Here is a 22,980-nt window from a genome sequence, read left to right on the forward strand (position 1 = left end):
AGGTTTAACAACAAGAACCCGAGCAGTGAAAGCATTCATTAAAATGATATATCTTTTGTTAGCCAACTCTTAACTAGGAACTGAGGCAAAATGAGCCTCAAACATAAGTATAATATGTTATTCTCAGGAGGAGTTAATACGTGATTGGATAATCTCTCTGGCTATTTTAGATTCTTAATTTGTTTTATTTTTATCCTTTCCCCTTCCTTTTGATGACCAGTTCCTTTACAAAACTCATCGCTACATTCCCTTCATCTAAATAATACAAATTCTAACTTTAATTTCCACACCTTCTTCACATTGAAATAAACTTAAAAGCAGTTGGTCTAAACTCAAGTATATCATAAAAAATTTAATGTGCAATACATCTTAATGTGTCTGCTAATGATTCTAAAGTATCTTTAAAGTTTCATATAGAGTTTTAGAACTAGAAATGGTAGTCAAATGAGAGTGAAATGGATGGGCGTAGTGAAGAAACACTGTATTTGTGTCCATTAGACACATAAAAGTGTTTGTTTGGCTGGAAAGCAAGGTATTTTGTTTTTAAATGATTGTATGCTCTTTCCTTAACTGCTATTGTATAGTAATAACTCTGAATCAATGAGCATGCAGAAGAATAATAAATATTACTTGATGATGGGGTTTGATGATCTAAAAATGAGCCAATTGTTATAATATGTATCAAATGATCTAAATTTAAATAATGGAATGAACAAAATACAGAAAAATGTTACTCTGACCCATTTTAAATGAGCAATATTTAATTTTGATGAAAAAATCTTGACAAGTGTTCACTCTAATTTCACATCTCCACAGTCAAACTATTTGTGTCATTATTCCTGCTGAGATATAAACAGTTCAGAACAATGAAAATGGTGACACATCAAAGGCCTCCAGTCAGGGTTACAAAGCAAGTTTCTAACGAGAATTCTAAAAGATATTTGAAGATTGCAGACTTATCACAAAGCAATTTCTTATTTTATCCTGTATATGCCCTATAATAATCTCTTGATGCGATGGTGGGGTTAGGAGGGAATAAACAGATGCAAGAGGATTATCTTAACTCATACTTTTTATACAGATATGAAATATTTTGGATAATGTATCTGTCATAAAACACACTCAAATATCTAAGAGTTAATACTAAAATGAGAATTTATCACTCTACTTCAACTGCCATAAAACCATTGGTTAAATATTCTATTCTAATATTCTATTTCAATTCAACTCTTATATTCTTAGAGAATAATACTTCCAGATTTGTATTCAAGTTGATATTAACATTTGAAACTGTACTGATAATAAAAAGACAGTATTAAAAGTTATTGTATACCTGGTACTTTTCCAAGCAGTGCATCTGTCATAAATTTAGTATTCTCCTTGTCGACTATGATATCCAAAAATGTATATTGTAAAATGTGGTTTTAGTTTACTAAGTGAAAACATTTACAGGAGTGTCTGCTAAGTTCTTTATAACTAAAACCAGATCGTTCCATTGTACCCAAAGAGGTTTTCAACATTATTTATGGCTTCAAGAAAGATACCTATGCCCACACGATGGTAAAAAATATAAAATATAGAAGTCCCTGCCTTCTGAGTACTTACACCCAGGGAAAAACACACACACACACACTTACATAACCTAAATTTTATATGTAGACTGTTTCTTGAACAACTGATTCTGATTTTGGTTGTATCAGTGATGCAATAACCAAAGTAGCTATTTGACAGCTGCTCATTAAATCGTATGTGGAGAGAAAAACTTGATAATTCAAGCCTCTGAAGCCAGTCTGGGGCCTCAATCAAGTCCAGTGTCTGAGCTTCCCTAGGAACAGGTCTACTGCATTTTTCTGAGTATGAACTACCCTTTTAGTTCTTTATGCGTTTCATAATTTTAAATTGAAAATCAAACATATTTGATAACGTAACGTGGAAACTCTGCAAATTAGATCACTCCTGAGGTTTGTTGTTACTGTTATTTGCTCTTTGTTGTTGTTGTTAGAATACCTTTGTTTAGTAACTTTTCCGAACTAATTCTATAAAGACTGTATTCAATAGTATATGGTCACTGGAGTCTCTGCACAGTTACCTTAGTGGTCATCTGCTGTGGTTTGAATGTTTCCCACACAATTCATGTTGGAAACTTAATTTCCAGTGCAACAGTTTTGAGAGGTGGGATCTTTAAGAGGAGAGTGGATCAGGAGGACTTTACTCTCATGAATAAATTAATGCCATTATTGTGAGAGTGGGTTAATTATCACGGAAGTTAGTTCATAATAGAAAGATAAATTCGGCTTACTTCCTCATTCTCTCTTGTGCATGCTCTTTTGCCCTTCTGCTTTCCACCATGGGGTAGTGCATTCACAAGGCCCTTGCCAGATGCAGGCCCCTTAAGCTTAGACTTCCCAGTCTCCACAATTGTAAGAAATAAATCTCTGTTCTTTATATATTTTCCAATTTCAGAGGTTTTGTTATAGCAGCACCAAATGGACTAAGACAGAAAACTGGTACCAAGAAGTAGGGGTGCTGCTATAACAAACACCTGGAAATGTGGAAGTGGCTTTGGAAATGTGCAATGGGGAGGGGGCTGGATGACTTTGAACGAGCAGGCGAGAAAAACCCTGTATTGCTATGAAGGAAGCATTAAATGTGATTCTGGGGGTGCTCAGAAGAAATGGTGAGCTGTAAGGAAAGTCTGAATCTTCTTAGGGGTTATTTAAGTGGTCATAATCAGAATATTCATAGAAACATGAAAAGTAAAGGCCATTTCGATGAGGTCTCAGATGGAAATGGGGGACATCATATTGGGACGTGGAGTAAAGGCCATCCTTGTTATAAATTGGCAAAGAACATAGCTGAATTGCTTCCATGTCAAAGACTTCATATGGAAGACAGAATTTATGAGCAATGGACTAAAGTATCTGCTAGAATAAATTTCTAAGCAAAATACTGAAGGAGTTGCATGACTGCCTTTGACCTCATATAGTGAGCAGTGCAAAAAAAAAAGAAATGATTAAGAGGTAAAATTTACAATTAAAAGAGAAACAGAAGGGAAAGATATATAAAACTCTCAGCCTGGCCATGTAAAGAATTTTTAAAAAGTGTGTTGAGGAGAGAATACTAAAGGCATGACCAAGCAACCCTTTGCTAAAGAGATTACTAGGGAGAGAAGAGGACCAGGTGCTATTCATCAGGAGAATGAAAGACCCCCAAAGGCATTTCAGAGATCTCTGAGTCCAGAAGATCTTAAGGGCAAGGTCTCCATAGAGGCCTCCAGGCTACCTCTGTATTCGCTACTTGGAGTTGCCTGGGGACTCTGTTTCTCACATTCCATCACAGCACCCCTCAGCCATGCCAGCTGTGGCTTCAGCAGGCCCAGGTGAAGCTTGTGCTGCAGCTCCAGGAGGCACAAGGGGTAAGTCTTAGCAGGGTTCATGTAGTGCCGATTCTGCAGACCTGCTGATTTCATGAGCTGTGAGGGCATGGAGGCCTCCAACTAGATTTCAAAACATGTTCTGGACAGACTGGGGGCCCAGGCAGAAACTTGTCGCAGGGATGAAGCCACAGCAGAGAGCCCTGACTAGGGCAATGCCTAGTGAAGCCACAGGAGAAAAGCCACTTCAGAGACTCAAGTATTATAGAGCTACCAGTGTGCAGTTGCAGCCTTGGAAAGAACCAGGCAAAAGACTCCAACCTCAGAGAGCTGCTAGGTCTTTGAGCCCTGTAAAGCCATATGGGGAGGGTTGCCTGAGGCCCTGGGGGCCCAATGCCTGCCCCAGTGTGACCAGGATGTGGGACATGGAGTCAAAGGATATTATTGTCCAGCTTTAAGATTTAATGTCGTTTTCCCTGTTGGGTTTTGGACTTGCTTGGAATCTGTTACTCCTTTTTTCTTGACTATTTCTCCCTTTTGGAATGGGAATATCTGTGGTATGCTTGTGCCAACATTGCATTTTTTTTCTTTTTTTTTTTTTAAATGTTGTTTCACTCTTGTCTCCCAGGTTGGAGTGCAATGGCGCGATCCTGGCTCACTGCAACCTCCGCCTCCCAGGTTCAAGCAATTCTCCTGCCTCAGACTCCAAGTAGCTGGGATTACAGGCATGCACCACCACGCCTGGCTAATTTTTGTATTTTTAGTAGAGATGGCGTTTTGCTATATTGTCCAGGCTGGTCTTGAACTTTTTGGTATCCGGATTTCCTTTCTTTTGGGTATATACCTAGCAATAGCGTTGCTGGATCATCTGGTAGCTCCGTTTTTAGGTTTTTGGGGAACCTCCAAACTGTTTTCCATAGTGCTTGCACTAATTTACATTCCCACCAACAGTGTATGAGGTTTTCCTTTCCTCCACATCCTCACCAGCATTCGTTCTTGCACCTTTTGGATAAAAGCCATTTTAACTGGGGTGAGATGATATTTCATTGTATTTTTGATTTGCATTTCTCTGATGATTAACGATTTTGAGAACCTTTTCATATACCTGTTTGCAATTTGTATGCTCCTTTTGAGAAATGCCTATTCAGATCTTTTGCTCATTCAAAACTCAGATTATTAAACTTTGTCCTATTGGGTTGTTTGAGCTCCTTATGTATGCCAGTTATTAATCCTTCGTTAGATAGTTTGCAAATACTTTCTCCCATTCTGTGGGTTGTCCTTTTCACTTTATTGACAGTTTCCTTTGCTGTGCAGAAGCTTTTTAATGTGATGTAATCCCACTTCTCCATTTTTGGTTTGGTTGTCTGTGCTTGTGAACTACGATTCAAGAAATCTTTACCCAGTCCAATTTCCTGGAGAGTTTTCCTTTACTAGTTTCATAGTTTGAGGTTTCAGTCTTTAATCCATTTTGATTTGATTTTTGTATATGGTAAAAGATAGAGTTCTAGTTTCTGTGTTCTGAATATAGATATCCAGTTTCCACAGCACCATTGTTTGAAAGGACTGTTCATTCCTTAATGTATGTTCCTAGTACCTTTGTCAAAAATGAGCTCACTGTGATGGAATAATTTGTTTCTGGGTTCTCTCTTCTGTTTCATTGGTGTATGTGTCTGGTTTTATGAGAGTAGTATGCTGTTTTGGTTGCTACAGTTCTGCAGTATAATCTGGAGTCAGTTAATATTATTCTTCCAGATTTGTTCTTTTTGCTCAGGATGACTTAGGCAATTCTGAGGCTTTTTTGGTTTAATATGTTAGTATTACTTTTTCCATTTCTGTAAAGAATTTCATTGGCATTTTGATAGAGATTGCATTGAATTTGTAGTTTGCTTTGGGTAATATAAACAATTTAGCAATACTGATTTTTCCAATAAAAAAACATGGAATATTTTTCCTTTTTGTGTGTGTGTTCTCTTCAAATTTTTATCATAGTTTTATAGCTTTCATTATAGAAATATTTAGCTTCTTTGCTTAAGTTTATTCCTAGGTATTTTGTTTTATTTGCAGTTATTGCAAATGGGATTACTTTCTCGATTTTTTTTTTTTCAGACTCTTTGCTGTTGGCATATGGAAATCCTGCTGATTTTTGTATGTTGATTTTGTACAAAAATCAACTCTTGCAACTATACTGAAATTGCTTATTAGTTTTAATAGTTTCTCATAAAGTCTTTTGTTTTTTCCAAATAGAAGACCATATCATATGCAAACAAGGGTAATTTGATTTCTTCCTTTCCATTTTGGATGTCCTTTATTTCTTTCTTTTATCTGATTGCTCTATTTATGACTTCCAGTACTACGTTGAATAACAGTAGTGGAAAGTGAGCAGTCTTGTCTTGTTCCAGATCTTAGAGAAAGGGCTTTCAGTTTTCCCCCATTCGTATGATACTAGCTGTGGCTCTATCATATACAGTTTTTATTAGGTTGAGGTACGTTCTTTCTATCCCCAGTTTTTTTGAGGGGTTTTTTATCATGAAGAGATGTTAAATTTTTATCAAATGCTTTTTCACCATTAATGAAATGTTTATACAGTTTTTGTCCTTCATTCTGTTGATATGATGTATCACATTGTTTGATTTGTGTATGTTCAATTATCCTTGCACCCCTGGGATAAATCCCACTTGCTCATGGTGAATAATATTTTAATGTGTTGTTGGACTTTGGTTTACCAAAATTTGGTTGAGGATTTTTGCATCAATGTTCATCAGGGATACTGGCCTGTAGTTTTCTTTTTTAAATGTGTTCTTGTCTGCTTTTGGTATTACAGTAATACTGGCCTTGTAAAATCAGTTTGAAAGCATTCCTTTCTCCTCTATTGTTTGGAAGTTTGAGTAGGATTGGTATTATTTCCTCTTCAAATGTTTGGTAGAATCCAGCAATGAAGCCATCCGGTTCTGGGCTTTTCCTTGTTGAAAGATGTATTATGGCTTTGATCTCATTACTTGTTATTGTTCTATTCAGGTTTTGGATTTCTTCATGGTTCAATCTTAGTGAGTTGTATGAGTCTAGGAATTTATCCATTTCCTCTAGGTTAACTAATTTATTGGCATTCAGTTACCCAAAGTAGCTTCTACTTTTTTTTTTTTTTTCTGAAATATCACTTGTGATGCCTCCTTTTTCATCTCTGATGACATGTGCCCCAAGTCCACTGGTTCTGAGTCCAGCACAACACGAGGACTTGCCAAAGAATTGCAGTCCTTGTGGCCTAGACTGCCTTTCACATTTATCTAGGATCCCAGAGACTTTTAGTCCATGGTGATGGGGCTTGCTAAAACTCAGGTTCGTACCACCAGGATAGAAGACTTGCCTCTGGCTAGGACTAGTCTAAATGCTCCCTCTGTGGGCACTAAGTTCTTCCCTGTGTGGCTTTCCACTGTGACAGGGCAGCACTGAGTTCCAATGCAAATTCCCACAATCACTGCACTCTCCCTCCTGCAAATGCACAGATTCCCTCTCAACACCACATGGCCAATGGTGAAGTATGGGAAAGGGGTGGTGTAGGTGACTCAAGATTGTCTTTCAAATTCTCTTCAGTGCCTCTTTCCTTAATATGATGTTAAAGCCAGGTACCGGTTCACCTGTTTTTTGCTTCTTATGAAGGTGCTTTTTTGTATGGATAGTTGTTCAGTTTGGTCTTCCTGGGGGGGAATGATCACTAGAGGATTCTGTTCAGCCATTTTGCTCATGAGGCTAATTTCTTATATACAGCCTATATGTAAGTAATTTTATACAATTTCAATGTGAAAATCTGTCCTTCAATTAGTGTATTTAGGTGTTCACATTTAATAAAACTATTGATATGTTTTCATTAAGGTCTAACATTTTATTGTTTGTTTTTCTTTGTTCCCTTGATTTTGTTGCTCTTTCATTTACCTTCTTTCTGGATTACTTGAACACTTTTTAGCATTCCATTTAAATTATGTATTGTGATTTTGACTCTAGATCAATGTTTTAATGGTTGCCCTAGAAATTATAAAATATATACCTAACTTTCCAGACTAACTCAAATCAATTTTTATTCAATTTCCTATTTTTAAATATATTCTAAATTATGTTCAAAATTTTAACATTTTAAAAACTTTAGTAATCCAATACATTTCACATTTTAATGTAATGGAAATAAGAAGTGCATTCATTTTTAGTGTTGGTTTTCCTAATTATTATTTATATCATTTGACTTTGCTGTGCTCATTTAAGAGTAGCTTCAACATTTGTCATTGTTATGGAAGTTTTATCCAGACAGTAGATTTTTTAAAATAATTCAAGCACTTAAATGTCTACATATAAAGAATTATATAAGTGAATATACTATTGTAGCATAGATGTTTTTGATAATTAAATGCCAGGCAAGATATTGGTGTCTCTGCTTGATGCATATTCTTATTATAGCCTAATAGTTTTGCTATAAAAAGTGAAAGGTACATGCATAGTTAGGAGGATTATTATACCCTGGTTGCTGACATTTTATATTAATAATAAAAACTGCAGGCTCTATGTGCCTGTGATTCTGTTGCAGAATAAAATTTCCTATTGCTCTTCTCATGTTGTGATCAGTTTAATTGAAGAGTATCCTGAAATTGCTTGATCTATACTAAGATACCTATCATATTTAACTATTTATTTCTATCAATAATTTTTTCCCAATAGTGTGTGACCAAAACAAAGCACAGAAATGAGTATTACGTTCAGGTTGATAACTAATGTGTAAATGAAACAGGTCAAGTGCCTGTTAATCCAACCCTTGTGTAAAAGACAAATAATAAACAAACAAAAATTGTTCAATTTATCAGGTGATAAAAAGCACTAAAAAGAATACACTTGTCAACGGGCAGACAATGATAGCAAGATATGTATTGTTTTAGATATGGCAGTCAAAGAAATACTCCTTAATAAGATTTCATTTGAGCTTATACTCGAATGGAGTTAGGAAAGAAGCCATGTGGGTAGATGATAGAAACAATTTCAATATTGGAAATATCAAAGTGCAAAGATCCAAAGACCACTAATTCCCAGAAGGAGTTTAACAGATCAGTTTATTTAAAAATTCCTAATGGCAGACTCAGTGATCCAGAACAGACCCTGTGTTCATTTCCCAATTTTTGAATACATGGGCTCAAATGATAATGGAAATAGACAGGATCTCCAGCTTGGCTCCCCAATATGTGATCTAACAGCTATTTTGTTAGTGAGTATGAGGTAGAACTATTACTCCCTTTCTTTACTAAAAAAGAAAAGGAAATGTATACTCCTGGGGAAATGTCAGAGGTTGACTATATGATGAAAAACTTTATATATGCAGTCACACTGATTATTTTCACTTGCCTGTTTATTTCCTCACTGTGATTCATTATATCATGGAAACCAACTGAGTACTACTGAAAATTTAAAATTATAGTAGAATTTTCTTACTGTACCAGAATGAAAAAGTCCCTAGCACATGGCAATAACTAGTTAATTAACTAACCAAGCCAATGCATTTTTCTCAGACCTGATCACAGATACTGCAAGAGGCTGTCTGTCCTTACTGGAAAGGACAGCAGTATACTTACAGTCCTACTGCAGGAGTAGGTAAACTCCACATCTCAGTGTTAAAAACATGATTCACAGAGATTTTAACTGCTTCACAACCACACAGTATATCACAATGACAATGATATGATATAAGTCTTGGAGAAGCCTTGGAAAGTGTCTGAGACACCTCATTCAGATATATACATAAGAGAGACAACAATAAACATTCTTTTAAAAGAGGTTTGCTACCTAAATCTAATTTATGGAGGTCTGCATGTTGGAATTGTCTCCCAGAATTAAAGATTAACTTGCCACACCCTATTTACCATTACCATCACCAGCAAGCATGGTGCATAGGCTCAACTTCTTAAAAAAACAAAAACAACACTCACATTACTTGATTATGTCACACATCCATACTTATGATACAACACTCTTCTACTAGGTATATGTTGCAGGGAAACTTGTACATGTAAACCGATGAACAGACATGTCTAAAAATATTCATAGAAGCATTGTTCATAACAGCATTCATAGGAAAAAAAACAAGAATAATCGATAACTGTCCAAAACCTGGAGACTGGAAGAAAAATACCAGCATATAGAAACAATGGAATACCATAAAGCATAGAAAATGAATGAACTATATCGACAGCCATCAACAAGAATAAAAATCTAAAACATGATATTCAGTAAAAGCAAATTTTGTAACAATATATACAACATGATTTCATTTATATAAAGATCATCTATATAAACTGACAAAACTAAATTATAGATTTCTGGCACAAATTTAAGTGGAAAGTACTTAAAGATAATTAATACAAAATTAATATTGTGGTTATCTCTCGGAAAGATGGAGGGCATTGCAATTACGATGGAGTACATAAAAGGCTTCTCAGCTATTGGTGTATTTTCAATGTTTAACTTGGATGATGGATACATGGTTGTTCATGTTCTTGTTTTTTAAACCTATAGTAGCTATTTTATCTATGTAGGAGACCTGAAAAGCTCCTAGAGTTAAGTAGAGCATGGAACAATAAAAGGCTCTCCAGTAGATTGCTGTGACAGATACTCCATCTCTTGGAGTCTATGACATAGTAGAATCAGTGGAATCTGAAGTACTGTTAGCTAACTGAGACACAGAAGCTACCCTTCAGCAGGTCCGAATAAAAGAAAAGTGTCAGTCTCTAGGCTTTTGGAACAGTGCCATACCCCCTTCGGCAAGTAGCAGCTGCTAAGAAACAACTCCTGGATTGCTACCAAAAGGATGGAGAACTGACTACCTTGTCATGAGACTCAGGAATCATCTGGCCTGAGCTACCAGTCATGAACTGGAGGTTATCTAGTTCAATAAACTACAAGATTAGGTACACAATTTTAACATTAAAAACGTTTGTAGATAGACCTTTATCATATTCTCACACCAGCTAGAAATAGACTGCTATGGTATTAGAGCAATCATTGAAGATGGACCCAAAGGACAACGAAAAAGGGAAATGGTCCCAGTGGCCAAAGTTTGAGTAGTATATTTTGTTCGGTTTATCTGGAAACAGAGGTAACCTAAGAAAAGATACAATGCTAGTTCTCCTGAATTGAAAGCTGAGCCAGCCACCTAGGCAGTCTGAATTCTACATACCTGTGCGCAAACTAGTAAAATGCGCAATCATAGTGTTGGCTGAGGTAATTTGTGCTGATTATCAAGATCCGTTGAAATGGTTTGTTAATACATAGCACATGCCAAAAGGAATATGGGAAGAGGTAAGGAAATTCCTGGGACAACTCAAGTATGACTTCAACCAATCATAAAATTTAATACCATTTAAAAATTTTTAAAGGCAAAGACCCTCAGCAAACTAAGATTCTTGAACTGAGATTCAAACTAAGAATATCTAAAATGAATACTGAAGGGAAGTCATGAGTTACAACTATTATGACCAACTAGAGAATTGAGGATGATAGCCTGAACCTGTATTTCTTTGCTTGCTCCTAGAATGTAACACTCATCTTCCCCATACAACCAATTTCCCTGTAAAGTCACCATTATCAAAATTTTAAAAACACTTCTTCCTCTTCCTTTAGGCCAAATCACAACATAATAAAAGGAAGACTACTAACACGGTGAAACCCCATCTCTACTAAAAATTAAAAAAAAAAAAAAATTAGCCGAGCGTGGTGGCAGGCGCCGAGATGGGGACACTGCACTCCAGCCTGGGAGACAGAGCGAGACTCCGCCTCAAAAAGAACAACAGCAAAAAAAATCCTGGACTTAGTGAACAGCAGCTCAAGCTTGTTTGGGATGTATGTTTGGGTAGCTGTGGAGGATGCTGGAGACATCCTTAGATCATTTTCAGAATTATTTTCATTGTAAATGACAGAAATCCATCTTGAAGTAACTTGAAAATGGGAGAGAAAGAGATTGAGATTGATTGATTGATTCCAAAAGACAAGGGAAAAGGAAAATTTGTGTAGGGATTGACATAAGTTGAAATTTTGACACTGAAGGACTTTCTCTTTCTACCATCATTTCTATTTCTTGTTTTTCTCTGGAATCATGGCTATTTCCATCTGTGGCTCACATCCTATAAAACTAAGATGAAAGTGGAATAGATACTTCAGCCTGGGATCATTTTAAACATCGTTCTCAGGCCCTAAAAGATTACCTTTGTGAATGGTTTCTTCCAATTACATAAGACTAACATTCACTTAACAACGTGTGTATAGCCACCAATTCAAGCAAATTTAACAAACCAAACTAGTTCTTCTCTGTGTCCTCCTGTTAAATATGGTTTAAAAATATACACTTGAAAACTCAAGGTACATAATCAACAGAATTTCCTGCTTCAAGTCTTAAACAGGGATTATGAGTATTAACTAAAAGGAAAGTCGTCATTAAAAAATAAACATTAATATAAAAGAATTTTCAAATTATTTCTGGAGTTTTTGATAGCAAAGATGGTAGCACAGAAATTCACAATTTTTACCTGCATATACTATGCAGACAATCTGTAGTGTCAGCAGTTTAAACAAAATACTTTAAAAGCCATTTTAAGTTATAATTTCTAATTAGTAAATATCATCTGTGTTAAAAGTTCCTTTGCTTATATATTCACTAAGAATAAAACATGTTAAACTCTGGCATTAGTGCTGTCCCTGTAAAAAACACACACACACACACACACACACACACACATTTAAGTGCATACAAAGAGATCTACGAAAACATTTATTAATATTGATAGATATAAAAACATTTAATAAAAATAATAACTGTTTAAATACCTTATAGTTATCATTTACCATTCCTCATATTATACTATTTTAGGGATGGATACAGTCATTCGTATGTTCTAAAAAGTTATCTATGCCAGACATTATTTCATATTTAAAGCAATCATTTTAACTATGACATGGTTTTTCATGGGAGCGTCCTTAGTTTAATTTTAAAAAAAAAATAGATTACTTTACTGCTTTTGGCTTTTTGCTGTTCAATTCCTTACCCTTGCCCAGAAATAAGACTATATCTTTGCCCTTTGTTGATATTGCTGCTCAAGCTCATTATCACGTGAATATCTGGTTATTGTTTTATAAATGTTCATTTTCTAGAAGCTCACTGTTTCTTTCTTTCTCAACAGTCGACTTTACACTAGCCACACTCATTATCATCATGTGGCAGTACTGCTCTTCCTCTGCCTTTGCTGCTTTAAAAATTAATGCACTGTTATTTTCTGAATACTGCATAAGCTGCTTATGAGTACATTATGCTATCAAGCAAGCACATGCAGAAAAGCTTCCTAAACTGTTATTCTTTCAATGAAAATACAGCTGGTTCTGCTTCAAAGGCACATCTTTTCACCTGCAAATGGACTTGCTCCTGCACTTATTCCTCAATTCATTGTCTTTTATTTGTGTCTAGAAATCTTTAATTGCCTTTAATTAGAAAAAAGTAAATTCAGTGCTTTAATCTTGCAAATACATTCAATCATAATTCTGTCTGGGATGAATACCAAGTTCTATTCACTGTCTGATCTCTATAACAAAGATATATAATTTATTGTCCATTTATGTAGACCACACCAATTAAGATACAATAGAAAAGCGGAGAGATAAGAGTCAAAATATTTGAAAAGAAAAATTTGCAATCTAAATTTAATTACTCAAATGAATTATTGGAAGATGAGTTATTTACAGCATGCCAAAAATACTGGCAAATAATATTTGGTAATCAGCAATGAAGACTTTTATATTTCCTTCAACATTTTTAGAAAAAATCTCATGAAGTGCTTCAAATCCCTCCTCCCTTCGTCAAAAAGCAATACACTACTTGGAATCTTACTTTTCTTGTATTACCTAAATTACATATAAGAGTAATACAATTTGTTATATAAAGTAAATTTGCGACTGCCATATGAACACAATTTTTAGTTACTGTATTGCAAACTACAAATATCTAAAGAAGACTCATTACAAAACTGGGAGTCAATAGTCTTTTGTATGGAATCTTGTTAAAAAACTTTAGTAAATATGTCAGTAAACAAATGGCCTGCATTTTAATACCTTCAAGATGAATAAAATTACAAATGCTCACAGGAAAATAACTAAGTAAAACATTAACCAATCCAATTGATAAAATGAAAATAACTACAAAGCCAGAAATAATCCAGTAGATTACCATCAGCATAATGTACCTTTACATTTCATAAATCATGCAAAGGATGACAATTTTCTTAAAGAAAAAAAGCAAGTATTATCTACAAAAGCAAACCACGCAAAAAGTAAAACTTTTCTCAAAATCATTTGGAGATATCCAGAATATAGAGAGCAGGCTGGTAAATTCATCATTGAAAATAAAAATCTCGTGCAAAATTTTCATTTTAATTTCGTTATAGAAACAGTTCAAACCAATGATAATTTTTCAATGCTTGGACATAACAGCTTATCATACATTACCATTACAGAAAACATATCATCATTTAACACCACATTAAGTACTAAGAAACAAGCACTAAGCTTAGAGCTGCTACAGATAAACCAAGTTGCTCAGAAAATATAAATTAATTTCCAAGAAAATTCATATTAAAAATGCTAACCAAGCAACAAGTTATACATGGAGGGGAATTATAGTTAAATAGAAGATGTTACAAATAATATCAATCTTGAGTTTGCAATTAGTACACAAAAAAAGTCCACAAACATTTAAGAAGTGGTTATATGCAAGGTACCCATGGGGATGTAGAGAAGTAAAAGAAAGACAAACAACAAAAAGAATAACAGGAATCTAAAATGCAAAATTAAGAGAAATTGAACAACATATTCCAGTAAATATTCAATTTAGTTAAACATACTGCTTACTATTTCAAGAAAAATGATAAAATACTTAAATTAATGTAAACAGTTTAGGTTAAACAAAGGGCATATAAAATTGTAATCAACTAAGAATTAGGACAGTTGCTTTATTGATTATTTAAATATTTATTAAGTACCTTCTCTGAACATCATTAGAGAAGCCAAAAAAAATCAGATGGAGCTTCTGTCTTCAAGAATATTTAAATTCTAGTAAGTGTAATAAAAAAATCATATGTGAAAGATAGGAGAAAGTAATCACATTTAGAAGTTTAAAAATCCTTATTGTCTAGGTTAAATAAGGATTTTAATATACTTTATTAAGTCAACTATGAAAACTTTAGACTCTCCTCTCCCTTTCCCAAAAAAGGGAAAGAAAAGAAAAAAAGGAATGGAAAATGTTGAAAATTTAAAGAGTGAAAAAGAAAACACAGTCAAAAAGTTTCAAGAAAAAAGGTTAGAGTGGAGATTAGCAAAGGAAAAATCACTACAAATGAAAAATATAAATAAAAATGTGAAAATATATCAAGATTTTTCATTCATATTAAATTATATAGAATGAAATTTGCTTGCTTGAAAACAAAGATTCTCCAGCTATATTTAAAAATCAATTATATCATTAATTTATAGATTAAAATTAAGGCGTAAGAAAAATACCAGAATACTTAACAAAATAAAGGTATTTTACCAATATTAATATAAAACAAAAAGAACTCTAAACAGAAATTTCATAAGTGAATTAGGCCAGACAAAGAAAGAAAATTACTGCATGATCTCTCTTATCTTTTCAATCTTAAAAAACAGATGTCAAATATCTAGAAAAAGAAAGTGGAATAGTGGTTACCAGAGTTTGAGGGAAGGGGAAAAGCAGAGATATAGGTCAAGGGTATAAAGTTGCAATTATGTAGGATGCATAAACTATAGATCTGATATATCACATGAAAACTACAGTTAATAATATTGTATTGTACACTGATAATTGCTGAGAGTAGATTTTAGGGCTCACCACACACAGAAAAGGTACTATGTGAGATGATGCATATTTTAATTGGTTTGACTGTAGTAATCATCTACTGTGTGTGTGTATGTGTATGTATGTGTATGTGTGTGTATACAGCAAAAGGTCATGTTGTACACCTTAAATATGTGCTATAAAAATTCTTAATTGGCTATATGTATTCCAAATATTTTTTATTTGTTTGCATGTCTTTTGTTCTTCAGAAATATATTTTTCTTTATGGAGTATACTTTTTTATGTCTTATTTATGAAATAGATATATACTATATTTTGATACCAATTATCTCTATTTTCTGACTTCGATTGTAACTTCTTTGTTTATCCTTTAGTTATTTAGAAGAGTTATTTTTTTTTATTTATTTTGTATTTCCGAAGCAATGGTAGAGATGGAAAAAAAGTGCACTAAAGGAGAGGGTTGGGTGAAGAAGGGGAAGTTACCTTTTTGCTTCTAACTAATTTCTAATTTACTACATTTGATTAAAAAATGAGTTATAGGATATAGATTCTTTATAACTTGGATACTTTCTTTGTGACTTAGTATGCAGGTAGGTAATTTTTTAGAAATACTCCATGTATCCTTGAAAAGAAAATCCTGCACCTAGAGCCTAATTTAAAATAGGTAAGCTTCCTGTGATCTTCCTGTGCTAAGTGAGCTTTACTAGTCCACCATTCTACTAAGGTAGTATCTCTTTGAGGGTCCAAGTATATTTGGGAGTCTCAGTTCCATCTACAAATCCTTATTTCCAGTCTTCCTTCATCCTTCTTTCACATATGACCTCTGGAGAATTCTCTTTCTTTTTTTCTGAATTCAGGTTTCCATATAAAAGGACATTTGTTCTACCTTATTTAGCACATTTTACAGAATTTTGAAGTTATCAAATTATTGCCAATAAGAGTCAACAGAATTAAAAGTTATAATATATATACAAAGGAATGATTTAATGGACTATAAAATCAAAAATGCTAATTATATAAAAGCATTCAGCCTAAAGAATATTTATTTTTTGTTTTATTAAATTAAAATTATAAGAGCACTGAAAAATCATAAATACATGAAGTTCATATCTTTACTGGTAAGCAGGACTGCATTTAATTTTGCTTCCATAAAACTCTATAAAGTCCTTCTTCACTCATATATTTCTGTGTATCATATGTATTAGAGAAAATGTATTTTCTTAATATGCATAATTGTGTTTTTATCTTAATTCATAGGAGTGTATCAAAGATAATTCATTGCTTACCAATTTGTTTTCTGTACTGATCAACAGGAAGTTTTATAGTAGAAGCATCTTTTCTACCCATCTTTGATCTCCAAAATGCCTGCTGAAAAGAAAATAATTATAATGAAATTTTTTTGAAAAAGAGTATCTATAAAATTCTATAAAATTTATTTTATAAATAAATTTATTTTATAAAAAAATTCTTAAAAAGTTTATTCTATAAAATTCATTTTTAAAGCAATGGGTACAAATACCTTTGACTTATTTCCTTTAAATATTCATAAAGAAAATAAAATTCTTTTATATAAATCATCAACGATACAATTGCTGGCAATTAAATTTCTCAATCATTTGTTTTTGGTAACATTCATCTTATCAAGTACTATCAGTGCTCAATTAAACCACATTGTTAGATAACATATCTGTAAATATGAAAATCACGTAGCATTTACTTAGATAGGTTGGGGATTTTGGCATGCTTTTGGCAACATGTTTATTTCCAAGTATATCTATTTTGGATATATATACTTACTATGTTACATTAAAACTAAGGCTAAAGTTTGAATCTCAAGTATTTTGTATGTTATTTTTAAAAGCATGACATATACAACCAAAGTAAATGAATTTCAGTTCTAGTTCTGCCCCTCTTAATGTAAACAATAAAAACTACTATCATTTCTTAACATTTTCATGCTTATTACATTATATGCACTGTTCGATTTAATCTTCAACATGTTTTTATTGATATACAATAGTTGTACATATTTTAGGGGGATATACGTAATATTTTGATACCTGTATACAATGAGTAATGACCAATTCAGAAAAATTGGGATATCCATCACCTCATTTACATGTTCTTTGTGTTGGGAGCAAAACAAATCTTCTATTCTAGGTATTCAGAAATATATAATAAATTATTGTTAATCATAATTTTCCTACTGTACTACTGAATACTAGAAATTATTCCTTCTATCTAACTGTATTTTTGTATCCCTTAACCAACTTCTCTACCCTTCTACCCACTTCCCATCCCTGCCTCTGGTAGCCACTATTCTACTGTCTACCTCCATGAGATCTACTTTTTCAGCTCTCACAAATGAGTGAGAACACCCAATATTTGTCTTTCTGTGCGTGGCTTATTTCTCTTAACATAATGACCTTCAGTTCCATCCATGTTGCTGCAAATGGCAGAGTTTCATTTTTATGGCTGAATAATATTCCATTGTGTATAGAGACCACATTTTTGCTATGCATTCATCTATTGATGGATGCCAAGGTTGCTTCCATATCTTGGTTATTGTGAATAATGCTGCAATAAACGTGAGAGTTCAGATATGTCTTCCACATACTGATTTCCTTTCTTTTGGATATATACTCAGGAGTAAGATACCTGGATCATATGGTAGTTTATTTTTAGTTTATTGAGGAACCTCCATATTGTTTTCTATAATGGTGTACCAATTTACATCTTCACCCACAGTGTATGACCATTCCCTTTTTTCTTCACATCCCCACCAACACTTGTTATTTTTTGTCTTTCTGATAGTAGCCACATAACTAGGATGAGATGATATCTCTCTGTGCTTTCAATTTGGATTTCCCTAATGATTAGTGATGTTGAGAATGTTTTTCATACACTTGTTGGCCATTTGTATCTTCTTTTGAGAAACGTCTATTCAGATCTTTTGCCCATTTTTAATTGAATTGTGTTTTGCCATTGAGTTGTTTGAGCTTGTTATATATTTTGGGTATTAATTCTTTGTCCGATGAATATTTTACAAAAACTTTCTCACATTTTGCAAGCTGTCTCTTCACTTTATCGATTTTTTTCTTTGCTGTGAAGCTTTCTAGCTTGATGTAATCCTATGTGTCTACTTTTTACTTTGTTGTCTGGGCTTCTCAGATCTTACCCCCCAAATTTTTGCTAGACCAATGTCCTGAAGTATTTTCTCAATGTTTTTTTCTAGTTGTTTCATAGTTTTATGTCTTACATTTAAGTCTTTAATCCATCTGAGTTGATTTTTGTATATGATGAAAGATAGAGAATCTACTTTCATTCTTCTGCATATAGATATCCAGTTTTCCCAGGATAATTTATTAAAGAGACAATCCTCCTTTCCCCCATTGTAACTTCTTCATACTCTTACAAAAAATGAGTAGACTCTAAGTGTGTTAATTTAGTTCTGGGTTCTCGGTTCTGTTCCACTGGTCTATGTGTCTGTTTTTAGGCCAGTACCCAATTGTTTCATTACTATAAATTTGTAGTATAATTTGAAATCAGATAGTGTGATGCTCTGGCTTTGTTCTTTTTGCTCAGAAATGCTTTAGCTATTGGAGAGCTTGCACGGTTCCATGTGAATTTTAGGATTGTTCTGTAGGATTTTTGTGGAGAATGTCATTGGTATTTTGATAGAGATTGCATTAAATCGGTAGATCACTTTGGGTAGTAGAGAAATTTTTAAAATATTAATTTTATCATGAAGGAATGTTAAATTTCATTGAATACTTTTTCAGCATCTACTGAAATGATCATATGGTGTTTATTCTTAACTCTGTTGTTGTGATACATCATGTTTATTGATATGTGAATGTTGAACCATCCCTGCATCACTGGGGTGGTCTCACTTGATCATAATGCATTATCTTTTTAACATGTTGCTGAATTTGGTTTCTAGTATTTTGTTGAAATTTTTACATCTATGTCCATCAGGGATATTACCTTGTAGTATTCCCCTTTTTCAAATTGTATTCTTGTCTGGTTTGGTATCAGAGTAATGCCAGCCTTGTAAAATGAGTTTGGAAGTATTCCCTCCTCTTCAATTTTTTGGAATAGTTTCAGTAGAAACAACATTAGTTCTTTTTAACTGTTTGGTAGAAGTCAGCAATGAATCTATCAGGTCCTGGGCTTTTCACTGATGGAAGATGTTTTATTACTGCTTCAAACTCATGATTCATTATTGGTCTGTTCAACTATTCTGTCCTGTCATGTTTTATTTTGGTAGGTTTTATATGCCAAGGAAAGTATTCTTTTCTTCTAGATTTTGCAATTTGTTGGTATATAGTTGTTCATAGTAGTCGCTAATGATCTTTTGCATTTCTGTGGTATCAGTTGTAATGTTTCTTTTTGTTTCCCATTTTATTTGAGTTTTCTCCTTTTCTTCCTCGGGCAAGCAAAGGTTTGTTAATTCTACTCATCTTTTCAAAAAAACAAGTTTTTGTTTTGTTGGGGTTTTTTTTTTTTTGTATTTTTGTCAGAATTAAAATTTATTTCTGCTCTGTAAGTTTTATGATTTTTATTGAATTTAAATATTGCAGCAGAGAGTACAACCTGATCACTCATATCCTCCTTTTCTTCCTAGCACAGACTATACTTCCTAGCCTCAATTATAATATGTCATTATTTATAGAATATGAATGTTACAGTCATAAGTATTCTTCAAACTGGTGCCTGGAAGTTGTTCCTCATTCCTTCCAGTACGGCATTACAAGATGAAGATGAAGTCAGACAAGAACTGGTCATGTCACAAGCAAAAATAGAGAGAATAGAAAGTCCAGTAATTTGGGGCTAAAAATGTTGGAAAAGCCACATTCTTCTGAGAACCAACAGGAAAAAAAAAAATGAAAATAGGCTTTGAAGAACAAAGACCCATTAAAACATATCAGCTTATAAAAAAGAAAAGAGAGAGAGAGACAAATAGCAGATTAGGGGTTTTTACTGTCTCACCTGAGCCTATTATTTCAGACTACTTCAAAGTAGACACTATTGAGTAGAAAAAGAGAAGCCTAGGAGTTCTGAAGCACAGAAAGTGGACATGAGAATTAGGTCTAGGAAAGAAATTGCACAGTGTTTACTGGCACATGCAACTGAGTAGAAATGGTAAGAAGGTTACTAAAATGTGAGGGAACTATATTTACAAAGAAACCAGAAACATAATCTAAAAATGTCTTTGAATGAAAGCCAACTTTGAGGCCTCTACATTTAAACCAGTATACGGCAGTACTCAAGAAAGGCAAACTCTATAGAGTTTGTAACATCTACTTCACACATGACTAGAAAGGAAGAACCACCCAGAGGGAAGAGCCATGAAGAATGGACAAAAAGACCATAAGCTGAAACTTCTACTTCAGTACAATGGATCTTCTCAGTGGTCTTGTGAGCAGCAGGTTTCATCATCACAATGGACCAATGACTCCTGTGGCTGTTTTCCATTCTTCCCTTTATAAATGGGGATGATTATTGCAGGTATAAAGCAGTTATCCACTGCTTGATCATTATTTCTTAGGGGTTCTGTGATGCTGGGGAGGAGTAGGAAAATGTCACAGGCAAATTGAGAGAGAGTGCCTATGTGTTAGCTTGAGATCCTTGGCTTGGAGCTAGATGCAATAAATGCTAGATGTTTAGGTTCTCTCTATTGAGGAGACAGAAAAAAATAAATGTGCATAGCTCTTTCCATGCCAGAAAGATAAATTATTACAAAAACTGTTGGCTACTCACTAAAATACATGTTCTCCTTTTTTTCCCTCTGGGTACACTTGACTAATGTCCCGGCCTCTTTTGATGTTAGTTATGGGCACATCACTTATTTTCAGCCAACAGAATGTGAGTAAATTAATGTTTGCTGCTTCTAGAACTGACTTATAAAAACTTTCCTTGCATACTCATTTATCTGGATGAAATGGAGATGACCTCCAGGGTAACTCTGAACACGATGTGACGATGATGACAGCCTGGATCATGAATGACTGCATGGAGGAGAGCTATCCAACTAACTTGTTTTTCTCTTTCATACTGCTGTGATAACAAAAAATAAATGGGCAGCATTTGCAGTACTATACATTTTTTTGCATCTATTTGTTACAATAGTTGTCATCACTGAAACTAAAACAAACAAGTATAGATGTTTCCATAAACTGACGCAATTATCAAACTGTAATTTTTCTAAAGAGTTTATCAAGGTTCTAAAACACTAAATGCATTTGAAATCTGTTCAGAGAAAATTGTATTGTTTATCTATATATATTGTCACACAGACAGTTAACAATGATCCCACCCAATACAGTGAGAGGCATCTCCAATGTAATAATTTTTATTCATATGTAATAAAATTATAAGTTCAGCTAAAAACCTATTTTTCTAATCATAATAATCTTCATATTTATGGTATTATTGCAATATCTAGGAATATTCAAATTATGACAAAGTCAAATAAGTTAAATTTTCATCTCTAATAAACCATGTAGTTATTACATCGAAGAAAACATTTTAAAATTCTAGCAATAAAAACAAGACGGCACCTAATTCTATAGTCTTAGTTCTTATCATTCAAACCATTAAAAATAATTCTGTGAAGACAAGCACCATAAAAATTGTCAATAGATATATTATAATTTATTCATATAGCAATCATATTTGCATAGTATTTTGCATTTATTAATTATAAATAGGAATCAAGTTATTTTAGTCTTAATTGTGTGTGGGTAGGGAAGATACCACTCCATTTTAGGAGAGAAGTTGGATTAAATGAGTAAACACTCAAGATATTATTCCCTTTTCAATTGAGTTTTGTTCTTTGCCTTTACACACTATGCTTAATTATTTTTTTTAAGCAAATCACTAAGGCTATCTACCAAAATGGTTACTCATTGTGCTTCCTCCGATTCCTTTCTGGTCATTTAAACCAACATCCCAGCAGAGATAACACTTCAGAGGTCAATACTTTATTCATTCACTACCAACAGTAAGTAAAAAAGTAAGAGGTTTATCAAAAATATATTTTCACCAAAGTAGCTGAATTTTACTTATGTGTTAATATATGCTACCTTAAAAATTATACCAGGGAAAAATCTAAAGAATCTAAATTTTTAGAGGGGTCTATGCTCTATGAACAGACATTTTATATGTATAATAATCACTGAACATAAAAGCCTTCAAAAGAATTTCAACCAAGATACATTAGAGAAAAACTGGTTTAAAATTTTTATTCTTAGTTATTTTTAGTGGTTTGGTAATATTTAATCAAAATTTAAACTTTCTAATTGTCTTTGAAATTATTATATTCTGTTCAGTAAGTAAAATGACGTTTTACCAAATGATAAAACAAAACATGCTTATAGAACATATTCTTACACAAATTATTTACATTTTATTAGTTGCAAGAAACATACACAAAAAAAGAAAGCATTTTGCCTTACTAATAAACACACTGAGGCTATTTTAAATGACCTAGAGAGACACCTATTCATCTGTATGGTGCAAACTGTCAATGACTCAGACGAGTAGAACCTTTAAAATGTTCTGACTTTTCTTTGTTCTTCAAAGCCTTGTGGTAATCATCATTCATTTCTATTGCTTTGATGGTTAGATAGCAAACTCCCAAGAAATCCAGGGAGACATTAACACATACAGCCGCAATTTCTAATAAGACAGCTATTTGCATACAAGATCAGCCACAATTTAA

The 22,980-nt window shown here is 33.4% G+C and overlaps 1 protein-coding gene across 9 annotated transcripts in view; it reads right to left on the reverse strand.

Moving 5' to 3' along the window:
* The window catches only part of TRIQK (triple QxxK/R motif containing), a 70,160-nt gene that overhangs the window by 9,202 nt on the left and 37,978 nt on the right, over positions 1-22,980 (reverse strand). For 4 of the 9 annotated variants that reach the window (XM_025394801.1, XM_025394796.1, XM_025394798.1 and 1 more), the window contains one exon: positions 16,541-16,622. In XM_025394801.1, the coding sequence (XP_025250586.1) occupies positions 16,541-16,601 (61 nt within the window). In that variant the 5' untranslated portion in view covers positions 16,602-16,622. Of the gene's footprint in view, positions 1-16,540; positions 16,623-21,158; positions 21,315-22,980 lie in introns of all 9 variants that reach the window. The other 5 variants (XM_025394797.1, XM_025394804.1, XM_025394803.1 and 2 more) reach the window with 2 other exon arrangements.

This window comes from Theropithecus gelada, chromosome 8 (genome assembly GCF_003255815.1).
Source record: "Theropithecus gelada isolate Dixy chromosome 8, Tgel_1.0, whole genome shotgun sequence".
In the NCBI taxonomy this organism is placed as follows: domain Eukaryota; kingdom Metazoa; phylum Chordata; class Mammalia; order Primates; family Cercopithecidae; genus Theropithecus; species Theropithecus gelada.